At 42.6% G+C, this 26,035-nt stretch overlaps 1 protein-coding gene across 1 annotated transcript in view; it reads left to right on the top strand.

Annotated features, from left to right (window-relative positions):
* CWC22 (CWC22 spliceosome associated protein) overlaps positions 1–26,035 on the top strand; it is a 172,071-nt gene that overhangs the window by 61,444 nt on the left and 84,592 nt on the right. Inside the window, exons 9-12 of the mRNA XM_077448115.1 lie at positions 1,304–1,510; positions 5,657–5,719; positions 6,406–6,510; positions 16,768–16,849. Coding sequence (XP_077304241.1) covers positions 1,304–1,510; positions 5,657–5,719; positions 6,406–6,510; positions 16,768–16,849 — 457 coding nt within the window. The remainder of the gene's footprint in view (positions 1–1,303; positions 1,511–5,656; positions 5,720–6,405; positions 6,511–16,767; positions 16,850–26,035) is intronic.

Raw genomic sequence — 26,035 nt, 5'->3', positions numbered from 1 at the left:
CTATTATGCCTTGATGTACCATGCTAGGCATTTGCTGGCAAAAAAAAACAAAAAAACACTGGGGTTGATTTACTAAAACTGGAGAGTGCAAAATTTTGTGCAGTGGTGCATGGTAACCAATCGGCTTCTAACTTTAGTTTGTTCAAAGTGATTGTAATGGGTCGTTTTTTTTGGTTAAATAACCTATACCGCCACTGTGCAGCTCGTTTTGCACAGAGTGGCCCCGAACATCCTCTTCTGGGGTCTCCGGCAGCTCTTGTGGCTCCTCCCCACATCAGATAAGCCCCTAGGAGAAGCGCTCTCCTGAGGGGGTTACCTTGCGGGCGCAGTCCCGAGTCCAGCATTTGCATCCATGGACACAAATGCTGGACTCGGCCTGCCCCGCATCATTGGATTTGATTGACAGCAGCGGGAGCCAATGGCTACACTGATGTCAATGTATCCAATCAAGAGCTGGGACCCCGTGGAGAGAGGGTTAGTGAGTCCCCGCCTAGGATATGAAGGGGCTCAGGTAAGTAAAACGGGGGGTTGGGGGGCCAGTGACTGCCAGGTGTTTTTTCACCTTAATGCAACACAAGGGTTTACAACCCCTTTAAGCTTTGACAATAAAGTCTGGAAGCTGACTGGTTTCTATGCAGAGCTGCACCAGATTCTACACTCTATGGTTTTAGTAAATCAACCCAACTGTCCTCTTACTCACGATTACGATTCAGTTCACATTTGTTCGCTATACAAGTATTTCATTCATTCATTCATTACTGCTTACACAAAGCTGCTGAATTGCGTAGCGCAAGCATTTCTTAGGCTCTTTGAACATAGGGGGCTGAGAAAACCTTCATGCTGTGTCTGATTACACAGCACACTCGGCATCTGTAAATAGATGGCCTTTAGAGCTAGTTCACACTTGAGCAGTTTAGCTTAGCAGTACAATGCCTGATTTCCACATATGAGAACTGGACCGATGTCTTCATTGGCTCCATTCAAATTTTTGCAGCCTGCTGCACTTTGACATAGCATTTCCATGCTCTTGCCTTCAGTAGTTTGGGATATACGTATATATAATGTGAAACAAATGTTTTGAACGCTTAGGGTCCCTTCACATCTGCGTGCAGAAAACCACATGTAATACAAGTATAGATTTGAGTGTGGTGAGTCTTAGCTTGGAAAACCACAGACCTTTTTGACATGTGGTTTTCTGCACACAGATGTGAAGGGGCCCTAAGTGATCAAAAGATTTGTTTCATTTAATGTTTAAAGTAGTTGTTTTATCGGCTCCTAAGTGTGGTTTTTCTATTCCTTGCAGCTATCTTTGAGCGTATGCGGAACATCCTACATGAGTCCGAAATAGACAAGCGTGTGCAGTACATGATTGAGGTCTTATTTGCTGTCAGAAAAGATGGCTTCAAAGATCACCCCGTTATCCCTGATGGCCTGGACCTGGTGGAGGAAGAAGATCAGTTTACACATATGCTTCCTTTAGAGGATGATTACAATCCAGAAGATGTACTTAGTGAGTCTTTACTATGTCATTTATCACGGCACTGATGAAAATCTGTGGCAGCTTGGAATTGACTACTCTATGAATAAACTGCCAGCAAAGTATTTGTTTGCAGCATAAATCACGATCATTCAGTTGCAGAGAAATCTGTCATTCTCGAGCCGTTTACTTTTCCTGATGATGATGTTTTTATTCGGTTCACGCCTGCTTTTCTGATATTTTCCAAAGCTTAGTGCTTTTCAGTATAGTGGGGAATGCCTACATTAAAGCTAAAATGCTGCAATCACTCAGTATACTTTTAAACTATCTTTTGAGTGTGCGGCTCTAATACTAGACAGATCCTGCATTCCCATAAATCAACATTTTGTTGGAAGATAACCTTTTAGACGTGATTCTTTGCTGTTTGTATCTGTGATTTTTTTTTTTTTATTGTTATTCTGGCATTCCTATATTTGTCTATTGGTAATACTTAATTGGGTGTGGTTTCTTCATGAACTATTATGCAGACATATGAACCAGTGTTAGGCTAGACACTAGTCTAGATGACCCTTTTGTGTGTAATCTGGTGATCCTAAAACTCACCTGCTAGTGATTTTGGAACACCTCCGTGCTCCATTCCTCTCCTACACAGAAAGTCTAAAGTAAACAGTGCAAAAATGTTTTTCTCACAGCCATATTTACTGTATATATATGTGTGTGTGTGTGTGTATATATATATATATATATATATATATATATATATATATATATATATATATATATATAAAAAAAAATTTTTTTTGTATGGGACATCAATTTTTGCCTATGCAAGGATTAGACTTCACTACCAGTGTCACAATGACAGAGAGTGAAGAAATATCTCCTCCCTTTTTCCAGCTCTACTTTCAGCAGGGTTGTCAATCGCATACAGTGGAATTCATAAAACGTGTCTACGACACTCTTTGGAATTCTGACATGCCGCAGAGCGAAAAATGTTCTATATGTGGAGTCACGCTGAGATTGGAATGTCCGTATGGACAATACAGCTGAGCTCCTGCTGCTGCAGGAGACTGTGCAGCATCTAAGGTTTTTTTCTAAGCTGTGTGACCTGATTAGGGACTACTGCCTCAGCTTCCCCATCAGGCTCTGCCCACAGTCGGCATGACTGTTTGCTAGGAGGCTTTTGGCTGTAAAGCCATCAGTGTCCCTAACAAAAGGGGGTGGAGGTGAGGGAAGGAGGTAGCTGCGGCAAGAATAGCTGCTACACAGCTTCCAAATTCAGGCATTCTGCCTTTCTCTGTATGCCAGCTTATAGTTGGTCCTAATGACCTGCAGTTTGTGTATCTATGAACTAGAGGTTATTTTTTAATCTGGTGCTGCCCTTTGTAAAAGTGGTGCTATTACAGTGGTTCTAAAGGCTGAAAGTTTTTTAACCTTATGCGTTCTGTGCATGAAGGTAAAAAAAACTTTCAATGTGCAGCTTAATATGAGGGCATTTGGCAGAGGGGAGAGGCCCAGAGCGTAGGCAGCAGACCCCAGAAGAGGAGGATCAGGGCTGCTCCTTTGCAAAACCATTGCATAGAGTAGGTAAGTATGACATATTTGTTGTTTTAAAAGAAAAAAAATTACCTTTTAATTTGTTCAGTTGAAAATACACCGTAGCTATAGCTAGACATTCTTAGTGCTCTTATAATCTTGGGAAAAACTATAGCTACTAGATGGAAAAAAAAAATCCTACCCAACTTATTCTGCTAGATTCCTAAGGGAAATAGGTTGGAGATGTCTGTTTTTTTTACCCTGTTTTCAGTACTCAAGACCTGAGGATAGTTTGCTAGCCGATAAAAGGTCATCTTTTTACAAGTGTAATTTTCTGCACTGTGTCATTTCAGTTTTTATAACAACCCAAAAAACTGTTTGAAATGGCTATCATGATTAACTGAGCACGGTCCCATAACATAGATTGTAGAGCTTAAAGTGGAAGTTCCGTCAAATACTAACTTTAGTTAAAACTGCTCCCACCCCCATTCTTGGCCTATTCTAGCTACCCTGTAGCTACCCTGTAGAGCTGCACGATTCTGGCTAAAATTTTGCTTAGAAGCGGTGTAACATCATCTTTCACATTAAAACAAAAAAAAAGAATTGGGCTAACTTTACTGGTTTTTTTTTTTTGTTTTTCTATTTCATTGAAGTGTATTTTTTCCCCAAAAATTGCGTTTGATAGACCACTCCGCAAATAGCGTGACATAAAATATTGCAGCAATTGACATTTTATTCCCTAGGGTCTCTGCAAAAAAAAAAAAAAAAAAAAATATATATATATAATGCTTATGGGGTTCCAAGTAATTTTCTAGCAAAAAATATTGATTTTAACTTAAGAAGCAAGTATCAGAAAAAGATTTAGACTTTAAGTGGTTAAACTTCCTGCATTTACACATTGTTTAAAAACTTGGCATACTGCCTGGATTTTTCTTTCATGAAAATGTATCCCTTTTGATCTAACAAGGAATAGTTAGTTATAATGTTTCATGTTAAAAACTTGGCAGACTGCCCAGATGTTTTTTCTTTTGATTGCTGAGTGAGCAGGTAAGTTTCTCCACTTGTTATATGAAAGAACAGGCAAACGCTGCAATAGAGATCATGGGGGGGGGGGGGGGGGGTTGAATCGAGATCAAGATTTTTAAACAATAAATTGTGCAGCTCTACTACCCTGTAAAGGGAAGATGTCTATAATTACCTATTCTGAGGGCACTCCTGTCACATGATCAGCGCTGGCTTCAGTGTAGAGGAGGGACAGCCGACAACTGATGCCCCATAGTAAGCCTATGGGTGACATCCCTGCATAGACATTGCAGACGTTGGCTGGAATGTCTCCTCTTTCCTGAAGCTGGGTCTCTGGGGGCGATCATGTGTCTGGACAGGACCGCCCTCAGAATAGGCAAGTATAAACCTCATTCCTACAGGGTAGTTAGAATGGGGGGGTATAGGTTTAGATATAGTTAGAATTTGACCGGACTTCTACTTTATTGTGGTCTATTGGCCCACAGTGGATTATCTGCGATAAGTCAGAAATTTATGAGTTTATGATAACACAAGGATCCTTTGTGTTTTAATATTTTTTGAATAAAATATAGAATATATAAATATATAAATTGAAATGCCTGATCCATGTCAGTATGCTGCAGAGAAGAATGCTTGCTCTCTTTGTCTGAAAGCAGTGGTCCTCTCTGCAGGAGAGATAGACCTGAAGGAGGCCATGCCTCCGAAATGCCAGAGGAGTTAGTCACTTCACAGCTCATCCCCTCCTCCGGCCTCGAGTGACATCACACAACGCCGGTGGGTCAGAGCGAGTGCTCTGAGCGGCGTCTGATACCAGGAAGTAGGTGGCCTGTGATCACAGTTCCCCCTAATCATGCCGCTAGTTGTTGTGAGCCAACTGATTGCTGCAGATCAGGAGGTGGAGGCTTCTATGGATATGCTACTGTAAACCGGATGTTTGTGAGTGCAGCCCTCAATCTGTTTAATTAATTTCTACTATTAAACAATATCGCACTAGGGCTGGCATGCACTCTCCTTTGCTCTATATATTTGCAGGAGAGATAGAGCCCTCCAGTCAGCATGAAGCATAACACTTGCCGACTGGATAGCTTTAGCTGTGACTCAACAGGGTAAGTATTAGATTATTGCTGAGGTGACCACTGCTTCCAAACAGAGATAAATGGTCCTTCTATACAGTGGAAGCAGTGGTCCCCCATAATGGACAGGGATAGGCTTTTCTACAAAGGTGGTTTTCTAAGGTAAACAAACTGTGATTATCCTATACTCGCCTTGCCTCCAGGCTTCCTTGCTGGCCCTCCTATCTTTGCCTGGCTGCCTTCTAGGTTTAGCATCCTCAGCCACCTTGATGCACACAAGACTTAATTTATGCCAGAACCAAGACAGGCATAGAATGTACTTTATTTCATATAGAACAAGCTAGTTAGCGAAAAAGTACTGTTATCAAGACATACACCATCTCTTCTGCCATAAGAGGCTACCTGTTTCATAGTTTCTGTTTTAGGTAAATCAATATGCATAGGTCTCTGAACATACCATTAAAAGCACAAGCCTCGTTATAAAACTAATATTGACAGATGTGCTAAATCATACCTAACCATAGTCTTTAAAAATTTTCCTTTCAAGATGTCTTCAAGATGGATCCAAATTTTCTTGAAAATGAAGAAAAGTACAAAACTATTAAAAAAGGTATGTGTAAAGTTAATTGTATATTCTTAGTAGGCTGTTCCAAGGTGAAGGTCCCCCCTCTCTCTTACTACAGAGAGATGTCTCAAACAAAATGGGGATTTACATTGTACTTGGAAAACCTTGTTTTTATAAATCACGTTTTCCACGGTTTCTTTCATATATTGTTTTCAATTCATCCAGGAAATTTATTGTAGCGTAACAGGAAAGCCATCTATTTGCTATTCATGAGATACACTCAAAGCACTTTTTTTTTTTTTTTCCTTCCTCGCCTTCAAAGTTCACAATGGATATAGCTTTACATTAGGAATTCATACTGTATTTTTAATAAGCCGCCTTTTTGATTTAGTTGTCATTGCTGCAATGTGTGTAATAACCCTACGTTGAAAACCAGCAATGCCTTTAAATCTCAAGGGAAAGTTTAATTACATTATAAACTGTTAGCAAAGGGGGGAGAAAACACCTTAGCCATTTTGCAGATTGAAGCACTGGATTGTTGAAGTGCATTTACTACTGACTTGTTTCCTGACTAGCCTTTTTAGTGCAGACACAAGTGCCAATTTGATAAATGACTGTATATTCATTCGGGGGAGAATAAATCGTGCTGATCAGTTATTGTGGGTAAGTTGTGTTCTTTACTAGAGTATTTTGTTTTATGTTACATCTATTATCCTTGTGTTTTTTTTAAGAAATCCTTGACGAAGGGGACACTGATTCTGAAGGAGGAGACAGCGAAAATGACAGTGATGATGACGATGAAGAAGAGGAAGATGGAGCTGAAGACGGAGGGGAAGGTTTGTGCTACGTTTTGTCTTAATCATTCCTCAAGAATTGATGCTTTATATACTAATATCTTCACTTCCCTGTTGCCTTTGCAGTGTATATTGCCAGTTTAAGTTGATCTGTCATAAATAAAACTTTGTTTTCTCATCCATTGAGGGACAAAAGTAGTCATTAAGTGTTGGTTTATATTGCCTCCAACATGCCTCGCTTTTTTGCTATCTTCGGGCACTAGCAAAAAAATCTTCAGTTTACTTAATTTTTATTACGTTTTCTCTTCCATCAAGATTCATTTCTTTATTCATGCAAGAGGTGGTTTTTACTATTGCAGCTTTTCAGAATGGCCTATGCTCCTCTTGGCTTTAGAGTGCTGTGAATGTACTCCACTGGACTGGATATTTTGTAGCTAGCTGAGAACTGATTTTCAGGCACTGGATTCCATGTATGGTGTTTTTCAGACCACATTCTGTTAACAAGTTAGCTTTGTTAACAAAGTGCTTTCCAGGTCCAGAGCCATTGGCAATGCCTCAGCTATTGCCCTGCCTCTGAAGACTCACTCTATGAGTAGGCTGATCAGACTGAACAATGTGAGCTTTCCTCATTAAGATCACTGGACACCTTTTTGAAACTCCTTCTTTCTACTGTGAAAGGGGTTATTTCTGAGGAATTGAACACTGACATCATCTGGGTGGTGTGTCGAACACAATCCACACACGCTCTTTTCTGCCATTCCGCATAAGGAAACATCTACCTGCTTTGCAAAGAGCCATGTTGAACAATATGTTACTATTGCCTGTCTGCAGTGACTGGTCACCTCAGGCAATCCAACCCTCATTGGCTGCCAGTTGTCTAGTAGTCTGAGCTTAATCGCTTTACTGCCAAGTAGTAATAGACACAGTGATTGATCCCGATGTAACAGTTGACTCCAGCTCACACTCTGGTTTTGGCTAAGTTTGTTCTGTGCCTTCCAGAGGTACAGGCGTCTGCAATCTGAAATCCAGTTCTCCTATGGCTCTGAGGGGTCTACCTCAGCACTAGTGTTTCTCTGAAGACACTACCTTTAAAGTATTACAGTCTTCTGCTATTGCCCTGGATTTAAGAGACTGTTGCAGCTCTTTATTAATGTGTTATATACTACCTTGCATTTAGAGGATCACATAATGTATCCAGTCTTGGGTCTTTCAGAGCTCCTCCAGCTGCAAAGACCTTCCAATTACATCTGCTCTTCAAGATTACTCAGAGTATTGGAAGCAACCTTATGTGTCCCAGATACTCCCTGACCATTTACTTGATGTGTTTCCATTTGAGAAAGAATTTGCAAAACAGCGTCTGACCCACTGTGGATTTGTACATGACCCACCTTAACAGGCAATCCAATAGCTCAGTAGAGGATTTCCTCGCATTCAAAGATTCTACAAACCAACAGTTAGAATCCCTCTTTAAAACTCTGTTCACACTGGTAGGACATACCATTTGATCGTTTCTGGCTGTGACCCTACACTGTCAAACTATGGCAGAATGGGCTAAATACCTTCAAAGGTATCTTTCCACCACAATTGTGTTGAAAATATATCTGTAGATTTACACTTCAGCAGTGATGGCCCCCTGGAAGCATCTTGGCTTGTTTCCTTTATGGGTTTGTTCTTTATACAAATGCGCAAAGCATTCTGATTAAAGTGCTGGCATATGAACACACTGTCGTGGTAGCACCCAACCCTCTTGGTCTTTGTGTGACAACTTTTCTTCCAAGCTTTCCTTGACATTAGTATAAATGATAGTGTTTTATTCCTGCGCTACCACTGGTGATCTATCAAATGTCAGGGGCTGCTGCTACTACCGGAATGGATCACACCGTATCCACTTAATATGAAACTAAAGATATGTTGGTATTGCGCTGTCCCTAATATTAAATAACCCTCCGAGGGTGATAAGTATAATGCCTAGTTACATAAATCAATAGTGTAATATAAAAATATATATCTATAAATGTCTACTGAATAGTATCAAAAAGTGCAAAGTGCTACATTAAATAAAATAAAATAAACACACCACAAAGGTGATAGAATCCAAATAAATGAAAATCAAGTGAACAAAGGTAAGTAACTAAAAACAGTCTCTTAGAAAATTACTATTTTGATAAAGTGCAAAAAAAATGCAAAAAAAAAAGGTAAACGCACTACAGAGTCAATTGAAAACCACCACGGAGACACAACTGCTTCAATTGAGTGCAAAGCCAAAAAACAGTGAATTGATCATAAAGTGCCAAGTGCGTCTTATAAATGTGCAAATAAGTAAACACTCTCCAGAGGTGATATAAGTGAACCACCCTAATAATAAACAAATGATATACAAGAAAATAAGGAAGAGTATACCTAGACCAAAAAGAAGGTACCCTCTCCTGATCACTTGGGAATAAACTTTAGAATAAACAAAAAAATATATATAGTAGTAAACGCACTACAGAGCCGGCTGTAACATAAGTTATATCAGAATGAACCCGGCCTCTATAGATTAAATATACATATTGAAATCCATCAAAAATAAAAAGATATAAATATTCAAGTCCATAAATAAACAGTCTCCTGTAAGTGCAAGTGCTTTGTGCAAACTTGTGCAAATTCAACTGAGGTGTGGGTCTCCCAGTGCTTAATCCCGCTGTGATCACACTTTAGTGGGCAGTGGCCCCTTACCTATAGCAAGGAGGGATTCGCAATGAGGTATATAGATTTTTTTATATGTCTTCTCTCCTGGTAAATTCGGTCACCTTCTCCTTTGAATTTTATTCTTATTGCTCCATAGGACCCAATAGATTAATAGAGAGGGAATACCATAGTGTAGTATTTCACAAATAGCATTTATTAAAAAATTTCATACACAGGGTACTCACACATTAATAGATAGAAAAAAGCCTTTTTCTAGTAATCAGCAGCAAGTGCATCCACAGTCAGCTTCCTTCCCGTCCCTACGCGTGACATCACATCACGTGACTTCATCGGGGGATCTTTTTTTTTTTTTTTTTGCATTTTTTCTGCACTTTATCAAAATAGTAATTTTTTAAGAGACTGCTTTTAGAGCCCATTCACACAGGGGCAACTCCTGATCCGACTTCAGGTCGCCCCTAGTCGCCTCAGGTCGCCTCAGGTCGCCTCAGGTCGGACAACATTTAAAAAGCAATGTAAGTGAATGAGAGCCGTCTTAATGCACACTACTGAAGTCGCTCCGACTTCAGAAAAGGTTCCTGTACTACTTCTATCCGACTTGTAGGCGACCGGTACCCATTGATTTCAATGGAGGTCGCCTCCAAGTCGGATCTCCGTTTATACGGAGGCGACTTTGACAGAATTATCAGCTCTCAAGAGGGAACTCCACGGCAAATTTCTGAAAAAAATTTGGCGTGGGTTCCCCCTCCGAGAGCATACCAGGCCCTTAGGTCTGGTATGGATTCCAAGGGGAACCCCCTACGCCGAAAAAACGGCGTGTGGGTCCCCCCCAGATCCACACCAGACCCTTATCCGAGCACGCTACCCGGCCGGCCAGGAAAGGGGGTGGGGACGAGCGGGCGCCCCCCCCCCCTCCTGAGCCGTACCAGGCCGCGTGCCCTCAACATGGGGGGGTGCCTTGGGGGAGGGGGGGCCTGCGGCCCCCCCACCCCAAAGCACCTTGTCCCCATGTCGATGAGGACAAGGGCCTCTTCCCGACAACCCTGGCCGTTGGTTGTCGGGGTCTGCGGGCGGGGGGCTTATCGGAATCCGGGAGCCCCCTTTAATAAGGGGGCCCCCGGATACCGGCCCCCCACCCTATGTGAATGAGTATGGGGTACAATGTACCCCTACCCATTCACCTGTGGAAAAAAAGTACAAAAAAAAAAACACAACACAGGGAAAAAATATTTTATTGCACAGCTCCGGGGGTCTTCCGTCTTCGGGGGTCTTCTCGCCGGACTCCTCCGCTATCTTCTTGTAGCTCTTTTACTAGCGGAGGAGTCCGGCTTTCTTCCTCCCTGCCGCCGGCCTCTTCTCCCGACTTCGGGGGTCTTGTCCCCCTCTTCGGTTCTTCTGCCGGGCCACCGCGCCTTCTTATAGCTCTTTTACAGGCGGTGGCCCGGTCTTCTGTCGTCGCCGCCGCCGCCTTCCGTTCTTCTTCTTCTTCTCCAGGAGATGTTGGCACAACGCTCTCTCCGGCCGGAATGCCAGAGCCGCCCTGCGCTGCCACTTATATAGGGACAATGGGGCGGTGTCACATGGGTTGATGTCACATGGGTTGGTCACATGGGTTGATGTCACATGGTAAGGGGGCGGGGTCACCATGTGACATCAACCCATGTGACCAACCCATGTGACATCAACCCATGTGACACCGCCCCATTGTCCCTATATAAGTGGCAGCGCAGGGCGGCTCTGGCATTCCGGCCGGAGAGAGCGTCGTGTCAACATCTCCTGGAGAAGAAGAAGAAGAAGAAGAACGGAAGGCGGCGGCGGCGGCGACGACGACAGAAGACCGGGCCACCGCCTGTAAAAGAGCTATAAGAAGGCGCGGTGGCCCGGCAGAAGAACCGAAGAGGGGGACAAGACCCCCGAAGTCGGGAGAAGAGGCCGGCGGCGGGGAGGAAGAAAGCCGGACTCCTCCGCTAGTAAAAGAGCTACAAGAAGATAGCGGAGGAGTCCGGCGAGAAGACCCCCGAAGACGGAAGACCCCCGGAGCTGTGCAGTAAAATATTTTTTCCCTGTGTTGTGTTTTTTTTTTTTTGTACTTTTTTTCCACAGGTGAATGGGTAGGGGTACATTGTACCCCATACTCATTCACATAGGGTGGGGGGCCGGTATCCGGGGGCCCCCTTATTAAAGGGGGCTCCCGGATTCCGATAAGCCCCCCGCCCGCAGACCCCGACAACCAACGGCCAGGGTTGTCGGGAAGAGGCCCTTGTCCTCATCGACATGGGGACAAGGTGCTTTGGGGTGGGGGGGCCGCAGGCCCCCCCTCCCCCAAGGCACCCCCCCATGTTGAGGGCACGCGGCCTGGTACGGCTCAGGAGGGGGGGGGGGCGCCCGCTCGTCCCCACCCCCTTTCCTGGCCGGCCGGGTAGCGTGCTCGGATAAGGGTCTGGTGTGGATCTGGGGGGGACCCCCACGCCGTTTTTTCGGCGTAGGGGGTTCCCCTTGGAATCCATACCAGACCTAAGGGCCTGGTATGCTCTTGGAGGGGGAACCCACGCCAAATTTTTTTCAGAAATTTGCCGTGGAGTTGCCCCTTGAGCTCATTCTCTGCTTGGCCTCGGCAAAAGTCGCCTGGCCTGGGGCGACTTGTAAGTCGTCCCAAGTCGGGCTTGAAGTCATCACAAGTCGTTTTGAAGTCGTCCCAAGTCGCGCTGTGATCTTAACTCAAGTCGTGTCCAAGTTGCCTGACTCAAGTCGCCTACAAGTCGTGTTGCCCCTGTGTGAATGGGCTCTTAGTTACTTACCTTTGTTCTGCTAAACCCTCAAGGAAGCCTTCATTAGCTTGAAAGTGCACTCCTGTTTTTCCAAGTGTGTGTGTGTGTGTGGGGGGGGGGGGGGGGGATTTGTTATATTTGTGGGCCTTTGTGTAGTTTGCCCTTCAGGTATTAAGGTGCGGAGAGTGCCATTTCAGGACTACAGACTGAACCCTTGCCACCACCATTATCTTTAGCTTCTCACTTTTTTACCTTCCTGTGTCACCACAGACTAGCAGGCCTGCTTCTGCCCACTTGAGACTTGTGATCTTCTGGACATATATATCCTTGTCCTGGCTCCTATACCAACCTGACCTTAGGAGCTGTATCCCAACCTGTCCTAGGTTTCTGCCAGAGTAGATGTTTTTCTTTTGAGACATGCAGGACACTTGCAGATTGATCACTGTCCACCCACAATTCGAACTCCTCTATCTCGCCCATGCATTTCTAACCTTCTACAAGGTACTAACCCCAGTCTTTGCCCTAGTGACTCCTCATGGCATCTACATTTAAAGGATATGTACACCCTAGGGAACATGTTACATGTTCCACCCATTTTCAGAGTGGAACATTTAACATGTTCTCAATGCTGCAGCTGCTGCTTGATTAGAATCCCCCCCCCCCCCCCCCCGGGATTGCTGTCACTTTTCAAAATCAGTGTGGCTGTGTCCCACACGGCCGTGTCATTTATACACACAGCTCTGTAAAGGAGCTACAAGCCCTGACATCCTTTGCGGCTGTCAACATTTCTTTTTCTTTTTTAAAGTGAACTTCTCAATTTCCAATGTACGGTTTCCTTAGTCCCATGTCTTTTCCCTTTGGCCAGGGAGTTGCCCCTTTTTTGGCTTTTGCAGGAGAATCATGCTGAAGAGTCTTCCATTCTGAGACACTATCTTTACTCCAGTCTCTTCTCAGTCCACCTCAGACCTTCCTATTGAGGATCAAGTTTAGAAGCAGACCAAACTGTCTACCCCCTGAGAAACGGGTAGTGTTTGACCTTGAGGTTCAGTTGTCTGCTGTTAGTGAAGATTCTAATTTGCACCTTCTGGAAAGTCGTGTCATCAGAGAACCATCATCTCCTGTTCTACATTCCGGAGTCCCAGAACAGGTTAAATGGAGAAATTTTCATCCATCGCACACCATACAAGCTTAGCATGTAATAAGTGATAGTAGCCTCAGCCTAACTCCATCCAGGCCACACCCCCCAGGTTCCCAGAACAGGTTGTTTCTCTTACATCTGGGGATCATTGCCGGGACAGATCTCCTAATGCACTGACACTGTTAGACAGCATCACCGTGCTGGCTTGCCTCAACCACTACAGAGAAATAGGATGCCTTGCAGTGGTCAGAAAGATATTTAGGTTCTTGGATGCAGATTAGTGGTCCAGACAGTTGGGTTCTTTTCAGATCATTGATTACAGGTGGAGGATGTCATAGGACATTTTCGATACTGAACAAGCTTGTGTCCTGATGCAGGAATCCTCTGGCAGTAACAGGTAATGTTCAGATGTCACCATGGGATCAGCTCCTTTCTGTGCCTTGTGAAATAGTCATTGATGTGCAGCTTCCCCTTTAGATTATACAAGTGTTTGCATGTGCTCTTACCCCCCAGGATCGCTCCTTTGATATGTTTTACCCAATGAACTTGATCGTATATATGCTGAGGATAGAGGTCTCTCTCTGCTTTGTTTACTTTGCAGACTCAAGGTAGTCCTTTCTGGTGAAATTCCTTTCTCTAGTTTAAGTCATGTGAATCTCCTGAGATAGATTCTAATTCATTGCTGTATATAAAGAGTGGGGTGTAACCTGACTCTCTTCAAAGTTCCAGTAAGTTTGCCTTAGGGCTTCGTTCCAGGGATGTCATCTCCTAGGTGTTGAGTGTGTTGTGATAGCTGTGTGTTCATATTGATCCTAAGCTCTATTGCAGGGTTTCTCAACCTTTTTGCCTTGGAGGAACACCTGGCAAAACGTTTTAGATCTTGGCAAACCTATGAAATAATCACATCTACAGCTCACAGAACCATTGATGTGATCAGCAAGCTGTTGAAATAACAATTATTTTTTGGAACCAGCATTAAATAATAGAATCTATATTAAAATGTTCCTGTTTATTTTCAAATTTGTGCTTGCTTTATTTCTGCACAGATGCTCAATTCTGGGTTGTGATAAGCAGTCTACAGGGGGAAGCAGGGAAAAGCACAGGGGATTAGGGTGTCACACAACATTAGGGGCAGCAGGGAACCTTAGATAAGAGCACAGCGCATTATATGGGATCAGGGCACACGGCAGGGCACCTTACCTGGGATCAGGACACATGCCAGGTCAACCTTACCTGGGATCAGGACACATGGCAGGGCACCTTGCATGGGATCAGGGCACACGGCAGAGCACCATACATGGGTTTAGGGCACACGGCAGGACAGGTCTCCATAGGTAAGTGGTTGTGATCAGTCCTCTTCCCCACCTTTCCATTTCAGTTGATGTCACATACAAGCACCTGGAATAAACAGGAGGGGGGATGGGCATGAGAGGAACAGTGCTCCACATCGAACACGATCACAGCTGCTTACCTCCGTAGCTCTGCATGTGTCAGCTGAGGGGATGTGATCTACCCCTCAGCTGACTGTGACTGACAGGCATATTACGGCAGAACCCTGGGATTCTGCTCTATTGAATTTATATGCCTTCCTACCATCTTAAAGTGAAGAAATCTACCCTCTATCCCTTGACTGCTTGTGTGTTTGAGCTTCCCATGTATGTTATCCTATTGGTCATGCTGACTTCATGGAATCTTATCCTTGGTTACTTAGGTGGTCTCAGGAGCCACTGTTGCCGGATATACTCCATTCTCAGGGTTCCTCACTAATAGTTCTCTCACCTTGGCAAGGGAATGTCAGCTCTGACAGTGATTCCAGACATATAATTCCTTGTTCATTTGGTCCCTTGAGATCACATGAATTTGAGCTCATGTCCTTTTTCCACTTAGACTGGTTCTGGTTTTTCTTCTACGAGGATATCATTCTCAAGTTACTCTTTGTTACAGTTCTTACAAGGGAGCTCTCTCTCCTTAACTGCAGTTTAGGTTGTGAGTTTTTCCTTGTAGGGAAATTTGTTGTTTGTCAACCTGGTCCAACTAGAAGCGTGGAACAATCTTCATGCTTATGGTCTCTGGTTGGTGTCTCTTCCATGTCGAGACATTCCTTGCTTTGGTTAATTGGTGTCGTTTCCCATCTTTTATTTTCCTGTCTTTACTTCCTATCAGACAAGGAGTGTGGCCTTATTTAGGTGATTATACAGGCAGCTCTTGAGCAGCAGGCACTTCCAAGTTCTTGTTCGATTTGGGTCTGTTAATGGTTGTTTCCTGTCACCAATTGCACAATTGGATTCCTTTTGGACATTCCAACAGTTATTCACTTCTGTGTCCCTCGATAGGCGAGTAAGAAAATGTTTTTTTTTTTTGTAATTGGTGTAAAATCCCCTTCTTGAAGTCCATTGATGGACACAGGTACTCTGTATTTATATTCAGGCTCTTGGTAATGGTACAAAATTGAGGTATGCTGGTTGTAAGAAGGGGTTATCCTCGGGTGGACTACAATATTTTTGTTTGCCTGTGTCTAAACCTCCTATAGGGAACAGTGTAACCTGACTTTTGATCATTTCAGTGGGCTCCAAGAAAAGGATTTTACCCAAAGTACAAAAATCCTATTTCTGGTCTTTTACCTGCAGTTTTAAGGTGGTTTCAGTGTGTGTTTGTTTTTTGTTTTTGTTTTTTTAATATTCTGTCCAGCATTTTTTCAGTACTTTAAATCATCTAACATTTTGTGCTATGACCCTTACTCTCATATGTTTTTTTTTTTTTTTTTTTTTTTTTTTTACTCCACTTCTGTAATTGGTTTTACTGTTGAAAATGAAAAACAATGACTAAACGTCCCATATTAGCATAGATTTATTAATAGCATTTTTGAGTTGGTAACTGTTTAGGTTTTTTTTTTCCCCCCAAATAAGTACCAAAAAACATGTACACATTACGTGTCTGTGATTTGGAATTTGTAGCCTTGCAGTGTGTAATCGAGTTATATGATAGTAATTGATAGTGCAGATAGCTGGCAGACTGGAATTGGTATTGGGGAACTGCCATGTTGTGTGCTTGTCTGTGGTAGGCTGGCACGAAGAATATGTGGAATATAATTTATGTAAGGGGATGAAGCAATGTGGAATAAAGATGACCTCATCGCCCAAATAGGTTTGCTTCAACCTTTTCAACTTTGTTTTTCTGTCCTCATGCATGTCTAGATTCATTGCGACTGTTTACTTGTAATTCAGGCTGTCTAGCCAGTGTCCTAAATTGACTTTTTTTTATTGTAGAAAAAGGAAAACACTTTAAAAAGTAGGATTGGCACTTTAAATTGTACTAATCTAAATGTGTCTGAATTAACTTGTTAATGCTGCTTAAAACTTGGCTCATGTGGGGAAATAAAAATGTGGCAAATCTACTATGGGTTACAGCAGGTATTTCTTTAACCTTTTGTGAATGAGAAATATTTCCGTCAGTTTTTTCCACATTAGTAAACTGTGTTGGTACACTTTATTATTTTGCATATATCTTGAGCTATTCAAGTGAATTTTAAATTATTTAATTGATTGACATTCTTTCATTTTTGTTTGTTTACAGTATTCAGTGTGTGTAGGTGGAACTTTTTAATTTGGCACTATTATGTATATTAGATTTTTTTTTACTGGGAAGTTGTATAACATTTTGCTGTACTTCCACTAAATTAAATGTGTCTAATTTCCTTTATTGTAGGGGAAAAAATAACCATTCATGATCAAACTGAAATTAACTTGGTATCGTTTCGGCGAACAATATATCTTGCAATTCAATCAAGGTAAGGTGTTTAGCTCACATTACTGAAGTTGGGGAATTTTTTAAAGATTTTGTTTTTGCTTCTTTATATGACTTGTTCTTGTACATTTTGTACTTAAAGCGGTTGTAACCCTAAAATTTGTGTAATTTGGCCCTATCTCCTAAAATACCTGGCTGATCCTGCCTAGTGCTGCCACCCCCTTTGTAAACTGACCACATTTATCATGGCTTCTGTGCCCCTGATGCCGTGCTCAGTTTACATGCCTCCATCATCCGCTGTCTGTCCTCTCTCCCTCTCCCTCCCTGCCTGTCAGCTGTGTCCATGCCTGCCCCTCCCCTCCTGCTGCACAAATTACTGTGTTTCCTTGCTATAATCCACAGTATTTGATTACGCTATGTGCCCCTATGTATGTTTATACAAAAAAATTTGCCCCTGTATACCTCATTTCAGAGCGGCGCTCACGTGACTACCCGCTGCTCTTCTCCTGTTCTCTCCTCCCCTCCTCCTGGCTGATGTCAGCAGGGGATTCTTAGCCCCTCCTGCTGTAGCTGTGGGATTGGGAAAGAGTGGCGGGCAGTCACGTAAGCGCAGAGCTGCACTCTGAAATAAGGTATGGAGCAGCATTTTTTTTTTATATAATTAACCTACATTGGGGCACATAATGTAAACTAATACTGTGAATTACTGCAAGAAAAAAAGTGGAACGCTTTACAAACCAACATCCGCTTGGAAGAAAACCTCCAGGTCTTCAGGAAAAAAAACTCCAAACTCAAGACCTTCCTCTTCTAGAAGCTGAACAACAAAGCTCCGCACAGCGCCTTGATGCGATTCAGTTCGCTTTGTGCGCTATACAAATTATTCATTCATTCATTTATGCTTTTTGTTAGGACTCTTTTACACTTGCGTTGACTTCAACACACATTAAAGTGCCTACCTCTTCAGTGGTGCTTCAATTATGCTTTGTGAGTGCTTTTTTGAAGCTTTAATGAAGCCAAGGCATTTTTTGCTATATAGCACTGCACTACTTTAACTGGCAAATTACGTGATCATTTAATACTGTACGCAAATTACATTTTTATAATTTTTTTATTACATTTTTCAAAACATTTTAGTTAAATTTTTTAACTTTTTCATATTTTATTTTATTTGTTACTGGTTTTCTTTTTGTTCATACTTTCATCAGAGTATTTTAGTGTCACCATAGTAACACTGTACTATTATGGGGGTGATTAGGGATTTTTTGGTTTTGTTTACACTTGGTTGGTTACAATGAAGATCATTGTGACAGCAGTGATCACTAATCGTATGGTACAGGGTGCTGTGATTGGCCCAGATTCCATGTGATAGCTGTGGGCCAATCACAGCATAGGCAACACAGCTGTTAAAAATGAATTCATTCATAACCGCTTTGTTGACATTGTGTTTGCATGGGGGGGGGGGGCGTTGCGATGCTCCTCAATCCTGAGCAAGCACATGACATAAGTACTGCGGCGTGTTAGTAAGTTGTTAATGAAGGGTATTGTGAGGATTCCCCCTCAGGGTGTACCCTGCACTCACAGTATGTCCTTACTCTTCCAGTTTCTCTAACTTGTTTATCTGGATGCATAATCAAAGCGTGAGCTACTGAGCTCTGTAAAGTTGCTTAACTACTTGAGACCCGCGCTATAGCCAAATGACGGCTACAGCGCGGATCTCCTTTGCCGGGACTATATCTATTGACGTCGTCCCGTGCACGAGCGGCCTGCGCGCCCCCTGAGGGGCGCGCGCGGCGCTCTCTGTGATCGGCGAGTCTATGAGACTCGCCTGATCACCGATCCGAGCAAGGGGTCGATCACGACCCCTTATCACGTGATCAGCTGTCAGCCAATGACAGCTGATCATGTGATATAATGGAGCCGGTCATCGGCTATTATTCCTCCTCGCGCTGACAGCGCGAGGAGAAAAAAAAAAGAGCCGATCACGGCCAGCCCTGCCAGTGCCCACCTGTTCCCTGCCAGTGCCCACCTGCCCCCTCATCACTAAACATCATTAAAAAATAAGTGCCCCCCGTCAGTGCCACCCAGCAGTGCCCACAGTGCCACCCAGCAGTGCCCACAATCTGCCTCAACAAAGGTGCTGCACCCCAGTGCCACATATCCCTGCCCATCAGTGTCCTCTACTAGTGCCCAGCAGTGCCACCTATCAGAGCCACCTATCAGTCCCATCTATCAGTGGTACCTATCAGTGCCCCTTAGTGCCACCCATCCATGCCACCCATCCGTGCCATCTTATCTGTGCCCATCGGTGCTGCCTTATCTGTGCCCATAGGTGCCGCCTTATCTGTGCCTATCAGTGCCCACCAGTGCAGCCTATCAGTGCCCACCAGTGCAGCCTATCAGTGCCGCCTCATCAGCGCACTTCAATGAAGGAGAAAAATTACCTGTTTGCAAAATTTTATAACAAACTATTAAACATGATTTTTTTTTTTTGCATCTTTTTTTGTTTGTTTAGCAAAAAATAAAACTCCGAGCTGTAATTAAATACCACCAAAAGAAAGCTCTATTTGTGGGAAAAAAATTATAAAAATTTCATTTGGGTACAGTGTTGTATGCCCGCGCAATTGTCATTCAAAGTGCATCAGCGCTGAAAGCTGAAAATTGGTCTGGGCATGAGGGGGGTTTAAGTGCCCAGTAAGCAAGTGGTTAATACAGCTAACTAGTCAAGATTAGCAAAGCTAAACATGTGAAAAGGAGCCCAGAACTCTACATCCTGGTTCAAAATTCATACATTTGTGAGAGTAGCTTGCAATATTTTAATATCTACCTGACTAAATTATTTTTACATTTTATTTTTGTCCTAAACAATCAAAATATATTCAAAACTTGATCCCTTTAACTGTAGACAGGGTCTGTCTTGTGACAAAATTTTTTATCGTGTCGGTTAGAGGTACAGTATATGCACTACACGAAAACCATGAAAACATTTCATATTAGCTCAGAACTGTAGCAGCAACATTTTACCTGCTGGTAATCGCATAGTAATGTCTCCTATTTAGTGTAGCTTTTTGCATCTTTTTTATTTATTTATTTTTTTTAAGCTTTGCAGAGAACCTATTCAGAAGCAAAAATAAAATTGCATCTGGCTTTCAAACGTGTGTGATCTGCAAAAAGCCTGGATCAAAATAATGCTGCTGTAAAGGCTTTTTGTGACCGTAAAATGTACTTCTACCTACAGATGCTTAATGGAGCCTACCCATTCCTATAACTCTGCTGCTTTTCTGCAATGAATGTATCTCATTTCATCTGAAAATCTCCTAATGATTTAACAGGCTCTGCTTTCCTGGGAGGCAATTTTCAGATTTTGCAAAATGCATTTCATAGCTTTTGTTAACTTTTCCAGCTGTACTTTGTACATTTCTGCCAAGCTTGCTGCACTGATCCACATGCTTTTACTATGGAAGGAGCTGTCTTGAATTATTTTTTTTTTTTTTTTAAATTCTGTGGCCATGCTTTTACCTTTCATTATGTATAATTTACAGCTCAATTGAATGCTTTCAGCATAGTTGCTAAGTATTAATCTCCCATTGTCCTTCAAAAAGCAGTATTTTAGCACAGGGATTACGCTATAATATGTACTCTGTAGCTAATCAGTTAATGGTAATGTCTGGGCATTGGTAGCCAAGATTAAAACAAGGAGTGTTATGTATACTAGAACACAGCCTGATCTCTTTGTGCCTCCCTCCACCAGCAGAGAAGCATGTAAATACTTAAGGGAGCATTGGCCTTATTCTGCTGCCAAGGCATGGCTGTCCTTGACAGTGAAAGATGGATGCATTTAGCTATGCAACCAATATGTAACTGACTATCCCAGAAGTCACAGCCTCATTTGAAGTTGTGCAGCTTGAACTTTGCAGAGCAGACTTTGATGGTGTAAACAGTACAGCAGGCATGAGGTTTAAAAACAGATTAAATCCTCACAAAGACAACCACTGACAACCACTGCTCTATACAAAGCGAACTTCATCCCTTTCTTAGCCAAGCTTCCTGCAGACTTAGCCAATATCTCTAAAATCACACTATCAACCTCAGGCAGACTTGCAGCATTCAAAATGCTCAAACTCCCTCAGTTGCTTTACCTATTTAGAGCATTGCCCATACCCATACCATCCTCCTTCTTTACGCAAATTCAATCCATACTTCGAAAGTTTATATGGCAAGACAAATAATCCAGAGTGGCAAGACGTATTCTTATAAAACATAGACGAGTAGGGGGCTTAGGATATATTGATTTGAGACACTACTACAATGCGGCACTCTTAACCCAACTCAAAGCTTGGTTCACCTCCGACCCAAATAATCAATGGAGCAATATGGAAGCCTCTCAAGTTTTAGGCAAAAATCTACAAAATTGGCTATAATCCGCACCCAAACTTAAAAAATCTGACCAATATCTATCCCCGACCATCAAAGCATCAGTGGCAGCCTTTACATATCTCTTTAAGCATTTGCACTCCACTGCTCATACCTGCGAAATCCCTCTCCCCATAGATACGGTACAGTTACTGATTAAGGACATACAGCTCTCCTCTTGGAAACACAAGGGTATCTCCCACATCTCAGACCTATATGATAATGAATTCATACACCCTTTTACCTCCTTACAGACCAAATTTTCCTTGCCTCACACTGATTACTTCAAATATGTCCAAATATCACATTGTCTCATAAGGAATCCTTCCCTTCGTCGTAACATACCAATATCGGCTTGGCGCTACCTATCCAACAACTCCTCATCGACCAAAGGTATCTCCCTCTTTTACGCCCTTTTAGATGGCAAAACTACTTTTGAAAAATTACCTCCCATGCTAATCTGGGAAAGAGACTTGGGTACCACGTACTCTCCTCAACAATGGCACACTGCAATCAGTGCTAAATCGGCTAACCTGTGGGATCTCTCACATAAACTACACAATCGGTGGTACATCACCCCATCGCACATACACAAATTTAACCCCTCCACAGATCCTAAATGTTGGAGACTGTGTGGCCTCCCAGGTACCTTATACCACGTATTATGGGACTGCCCTAAACTAACGCAATTTTGGGTCGATACCTTTCGTCTTATAACAGAAATTACACATATTGCCTCCCCTCCATCTCCAGAACTGGCACTCCATAATATTGGAATCGAAAACTACCCCCACAATTCTCAATGCATAGTTACACATATATGCTTAGCTGCAAGGTTAACCATTGTACGTAACTGGAAATCCAATGAACAACGTCACACACGTATGTCATAAGAGTAACACATATACACGGCATGTATGAACGCATGTATGCCTTGGCAGAAGGCTCTCTCCCTAAACTGACACACAAATGGGAAGCTTGGCTAAACTGGTACGAATCGTCTAAACCTTTATTCCACTGACTAATATCACCACTCCAAGAGGGACTCATTTTACCCCTGCCCTCATATATTCCCCCCCCCCCTTTTTTTTTTTTTTTTTTTTGTGTCTGTGTGCCTTCCTCCTAGCTGTTTGTTCACTACTGGCTACTACCAACTAGATACCCTCATTGGTTCCATTTTCTGTTTCATGTTGCCAACCTTACACTGGCTTTGTTATTGCCATTTTCTGTCTCTATGCTATGAAACCCTGGTTCATTCTGATAAAACAGGGATAGAATATGGTGTCATTATTGTACTCATCGGCTACCAATTTTTCCCTGATGGCAGGGATGGCACCTTGCTCCTGCGTACAGTGTGTTCCCATTTGGGGTACCTGGGGCAGGGTGCTACCCCACCTATATATCACATTTTGGAATACTACCGTTACAGCCGCTTACATAATGATCTATACCCCTTATAATTTCGTTTTTTCTGTTGTATTTGAAAAATGGATGTAATAATCGTATACTCTGTACTATTAAGGATGTTTTACTACACTGTCTTAAAACTGTACACTGCATTTCTTTATCTCAATAAAAATTATTGAAACTAAAAACAGATTAAATCCCCCATAGATTCATTACGGACAACATATGTCTCGCCTCAAACAATTCAGGACGCTGACTTATTCTCCTGTAAACTTTTCATGCTTAGTTTAGATATACTAAAAGCTTTCGATAGTGTATCCTAGAGATACCTATCCACCCTCTTACAATGCATGGGCTTCAAGGGAGAATTCCTATAAGCCTTCCAGGCCCTTTATCAGAACCCGAAAACAAGGATTAAGATACCGGGGTGTACGTCTGAGTTCTTTAATTTAGGCAGAGGTACCAGGCAGGGATGCCCACTTTCCCTGCTTATTTTTGCCCTTGCACTGGAGCCTCTGGCCATAGCGATACTAAACAACCCAGATATTTCTGGATATATCAAAGGATCTACCACTTATAAATTCTGCATGTACGCGGACGACATACTTTTGTTCCTCAACTGTCCCTTAATCTCACTACCAAACTTGCTACGAACCTTATACCTCTTTGCGGAGGTCTCTGGTCTTACAGTAAACGTCTCAAAGTCAATGGCTCTTCCAGTGGGCTTCTCGCCCTCAGAATTAAACTACCTTCGACAGTCCTTTTCTTTTATATGGACTGAGACCCATCTCCCATACTTGGGGATTAATTTAACCAAAGCCTTTCACTAACTCTTTGAAGCTAACTACCCCCTGATGAGTGCTTGACTCAAAAACACTCTTAAATCTTGATCCCCCCCTCCATATCTCATTCTTAGGTAAGATCACCGCCCTTAAAATGACTATTCTCCCTAGGTTATTGTATTTATTTAGATCGCTCCCAATCAGACTCTCTAAATCATATCTCCTTAATATCCAGGCCCACTTTAATAACTACATTTGGCAGAATAAACCCCCTAGATTCGCAAAAGATGTCCTATACCGCTCCACATCAAGAGGAGGCCTAGTTGTCCCCCAGATATGGCTTTACTTTTTAGCAAGTAGATTTGCACAACAGGCCCAATGGAGCATTAAAAACTCTAAGGTTCCGTGGGTTCGGTTCGAACAGGACTCGATTATACCACTATATCTCCTGGGTTGATGTGGTCCTCCACTTCCCTTAAATTGGATTTGGGCTATAGGAACCACATTGTTGGGTTAGGAATGAGGTTATGGAACCAATATAAAAAGAAATACAACTTCGTATCGGAGCCGTCCCCAGGGGCCTCTTTCTTGGGAGACGCTAGATTCCCATCGGCCTACAACCATCTGGAATCATTTGAAGTCTGGGTGGGACATGGCCTGACCACGCTAGATAATTTTTTGAAATTTGCCACGTTCCCCCACTTTAAAGATCACTATCCGGTACCTGAAGGGGAATATTACAGATTCCTACAAATATGGCATTTTTTTCACAACACTATGCTAAACCTTCTCCTGACCCTTGCACACTTTTCGAGGTCCTGTGTTACACATCCCGAGACAAAAAGGCCTAATTTCGATGATGTATACAATTTTAGAATCTACGGTTGCCAAACCTATTTTGAAATATAGAGCCCAATGGGAACAGTGTACCAAGTCATTGACAATCCGGGAAACCACTATAAAATTATTACGCGCTGGTATTATACCCCCCTGCGTCTCAGTGAAATTTACCCCAAATCTTCCCCTCTGTGCTTTAGGGGCTGTGCCCAACAGGGCTCCGATAGGCATCTCTTCTGGGACTGCGAAAAGCTACAGCCCACCTGGAATGAGATCCAGAAATTGAGCGATAATCTGACCGGCGGTACAGTGACCCTATCTTCCACACTTTAAATGATTCTATCCTGGAATTTGATGCAAAATGGAACCCTTTTATTTAGACTCTCACACTGACCAAAAACCCTCTCCTCCTCTCTCTCACCTGTGGGTGACCTGCATTTTAATGCACTAGATGAACAGGTCACTGTTAGGATATACAGAAAACAATTGTTCACACTGCAATGCATCCTGGAGGTGGGGTGCAGTGCGCTGCTATAAAATACAGACGTGACTACGGACTGAATTGTATCGCAGCACACAGGAAGACGTCGCATGTCACTGTATAACAACACAACACACCGTGCTGCTATGCAGTTACTTGAATGTAGTGTCACTTTGTGCACTTCAGATAAAGTTGACACAAAAAAAAGGAAAGCTCTAAAACACATCACACCACCCCTATTGCCAGCTGACTTGAGCCAGAATGGAGAGCTGCGGTTTAGTGTGCAGTCAGTGTAAACAGGCTCCAAATTGTGCATTTTTTACTATTTTATTTTGCAATACTGTTATGAGCTCTTTGACTATATGTCATCCTTATCCTAATACTCCTTTCCTTGTACTGAGCTGATTTACCATACAGCTCACACACACAGTGATGGTAGAGGTAAAACACCAAGTGGTCTATAAAGTTTGCCTCTTTTTTTTTTTTTTTTTTTTTTTTTTTTTTATATATAGTTCTAGGTTTGTTCCAACCGTGTTTACATCTACTTACTGTTATCTGACTCACTACCTGTGCTAGAAGTCTGTTCCAATCATCAACTACTCATTTGGTAAAATAATACTTTCTAAGATTAGTCTTTAAACATTTCCTAGTTTGAGGACATGTCCTCATTTTCTTTATCTCAGCTTCATATTGAAAATATTGCCCTCCTGAACCTCACTCTTAATGTATTTAAAGGTTTTAGTCATGTCTCCTCTCTCCCTTCTTTGTGCCAAACTGTACATATTATGTTTTTGCAGTCTGTTTTTGTTGCCAGTCTCTGGACTTATTCTAGCTTATTTTATGTATTTTTGTAAGCGAGATCTCCAGAACTGGACACAGCATTCTAAATGAGGTCTCGCTAAAGATCTATATAGGGGAATCGGGACCCCCTTTCTCCTGCTGGTGATCCCTCAAGTGCAGTGTTTCTCAACTCCAGTCCTCAGGATGCCCCAACAGGTCATGCTTTCAAGCTTTCCATTATTTTGCAAAGGTGATTTAAACAATTTCACTGCCTTAGTAATTATCCACAGCCATTTCATGTGAGGGAAATCCTAAAAACATGCCCTGTTGGGGCGCCTTGAGTACTGGAGTTGAGAAACCCTGCTCTAGTGATACATCCTAGAATTCGGTTCACTTTTCCCATTGCATGGCCAAACTCTGCTCATTTGACAAATTTTCCAGCAATGCCGTGTACAACCTCCAGGGATATCAATCCTATTGCACGCCTTGTGTATCATCAGACCTTGCTCATCAAACCTTTAGTTATAACACT

The sequence above is a fragment of the Lithobates pipiens genome, unplaced genomic scaffold, assembly GCF_037356315.1.
Source record: "Lithobates pipiens isolate NorthernLeopardFrog02 unplaced genomic scaffold, aLitPip1_a1.2 Scaffold_22, whole genome shotgun sequence".
Taxonomy (NCBI): domain Eukaryota; kingdom Metazoa; phylum Chordata; class Amphibia; order Anura; family Ranidae; genus Lithobates; species Lithobates pipiens.
This window is presented reverse-complemented; position numbering and strand designations above follow the sequence as displayed.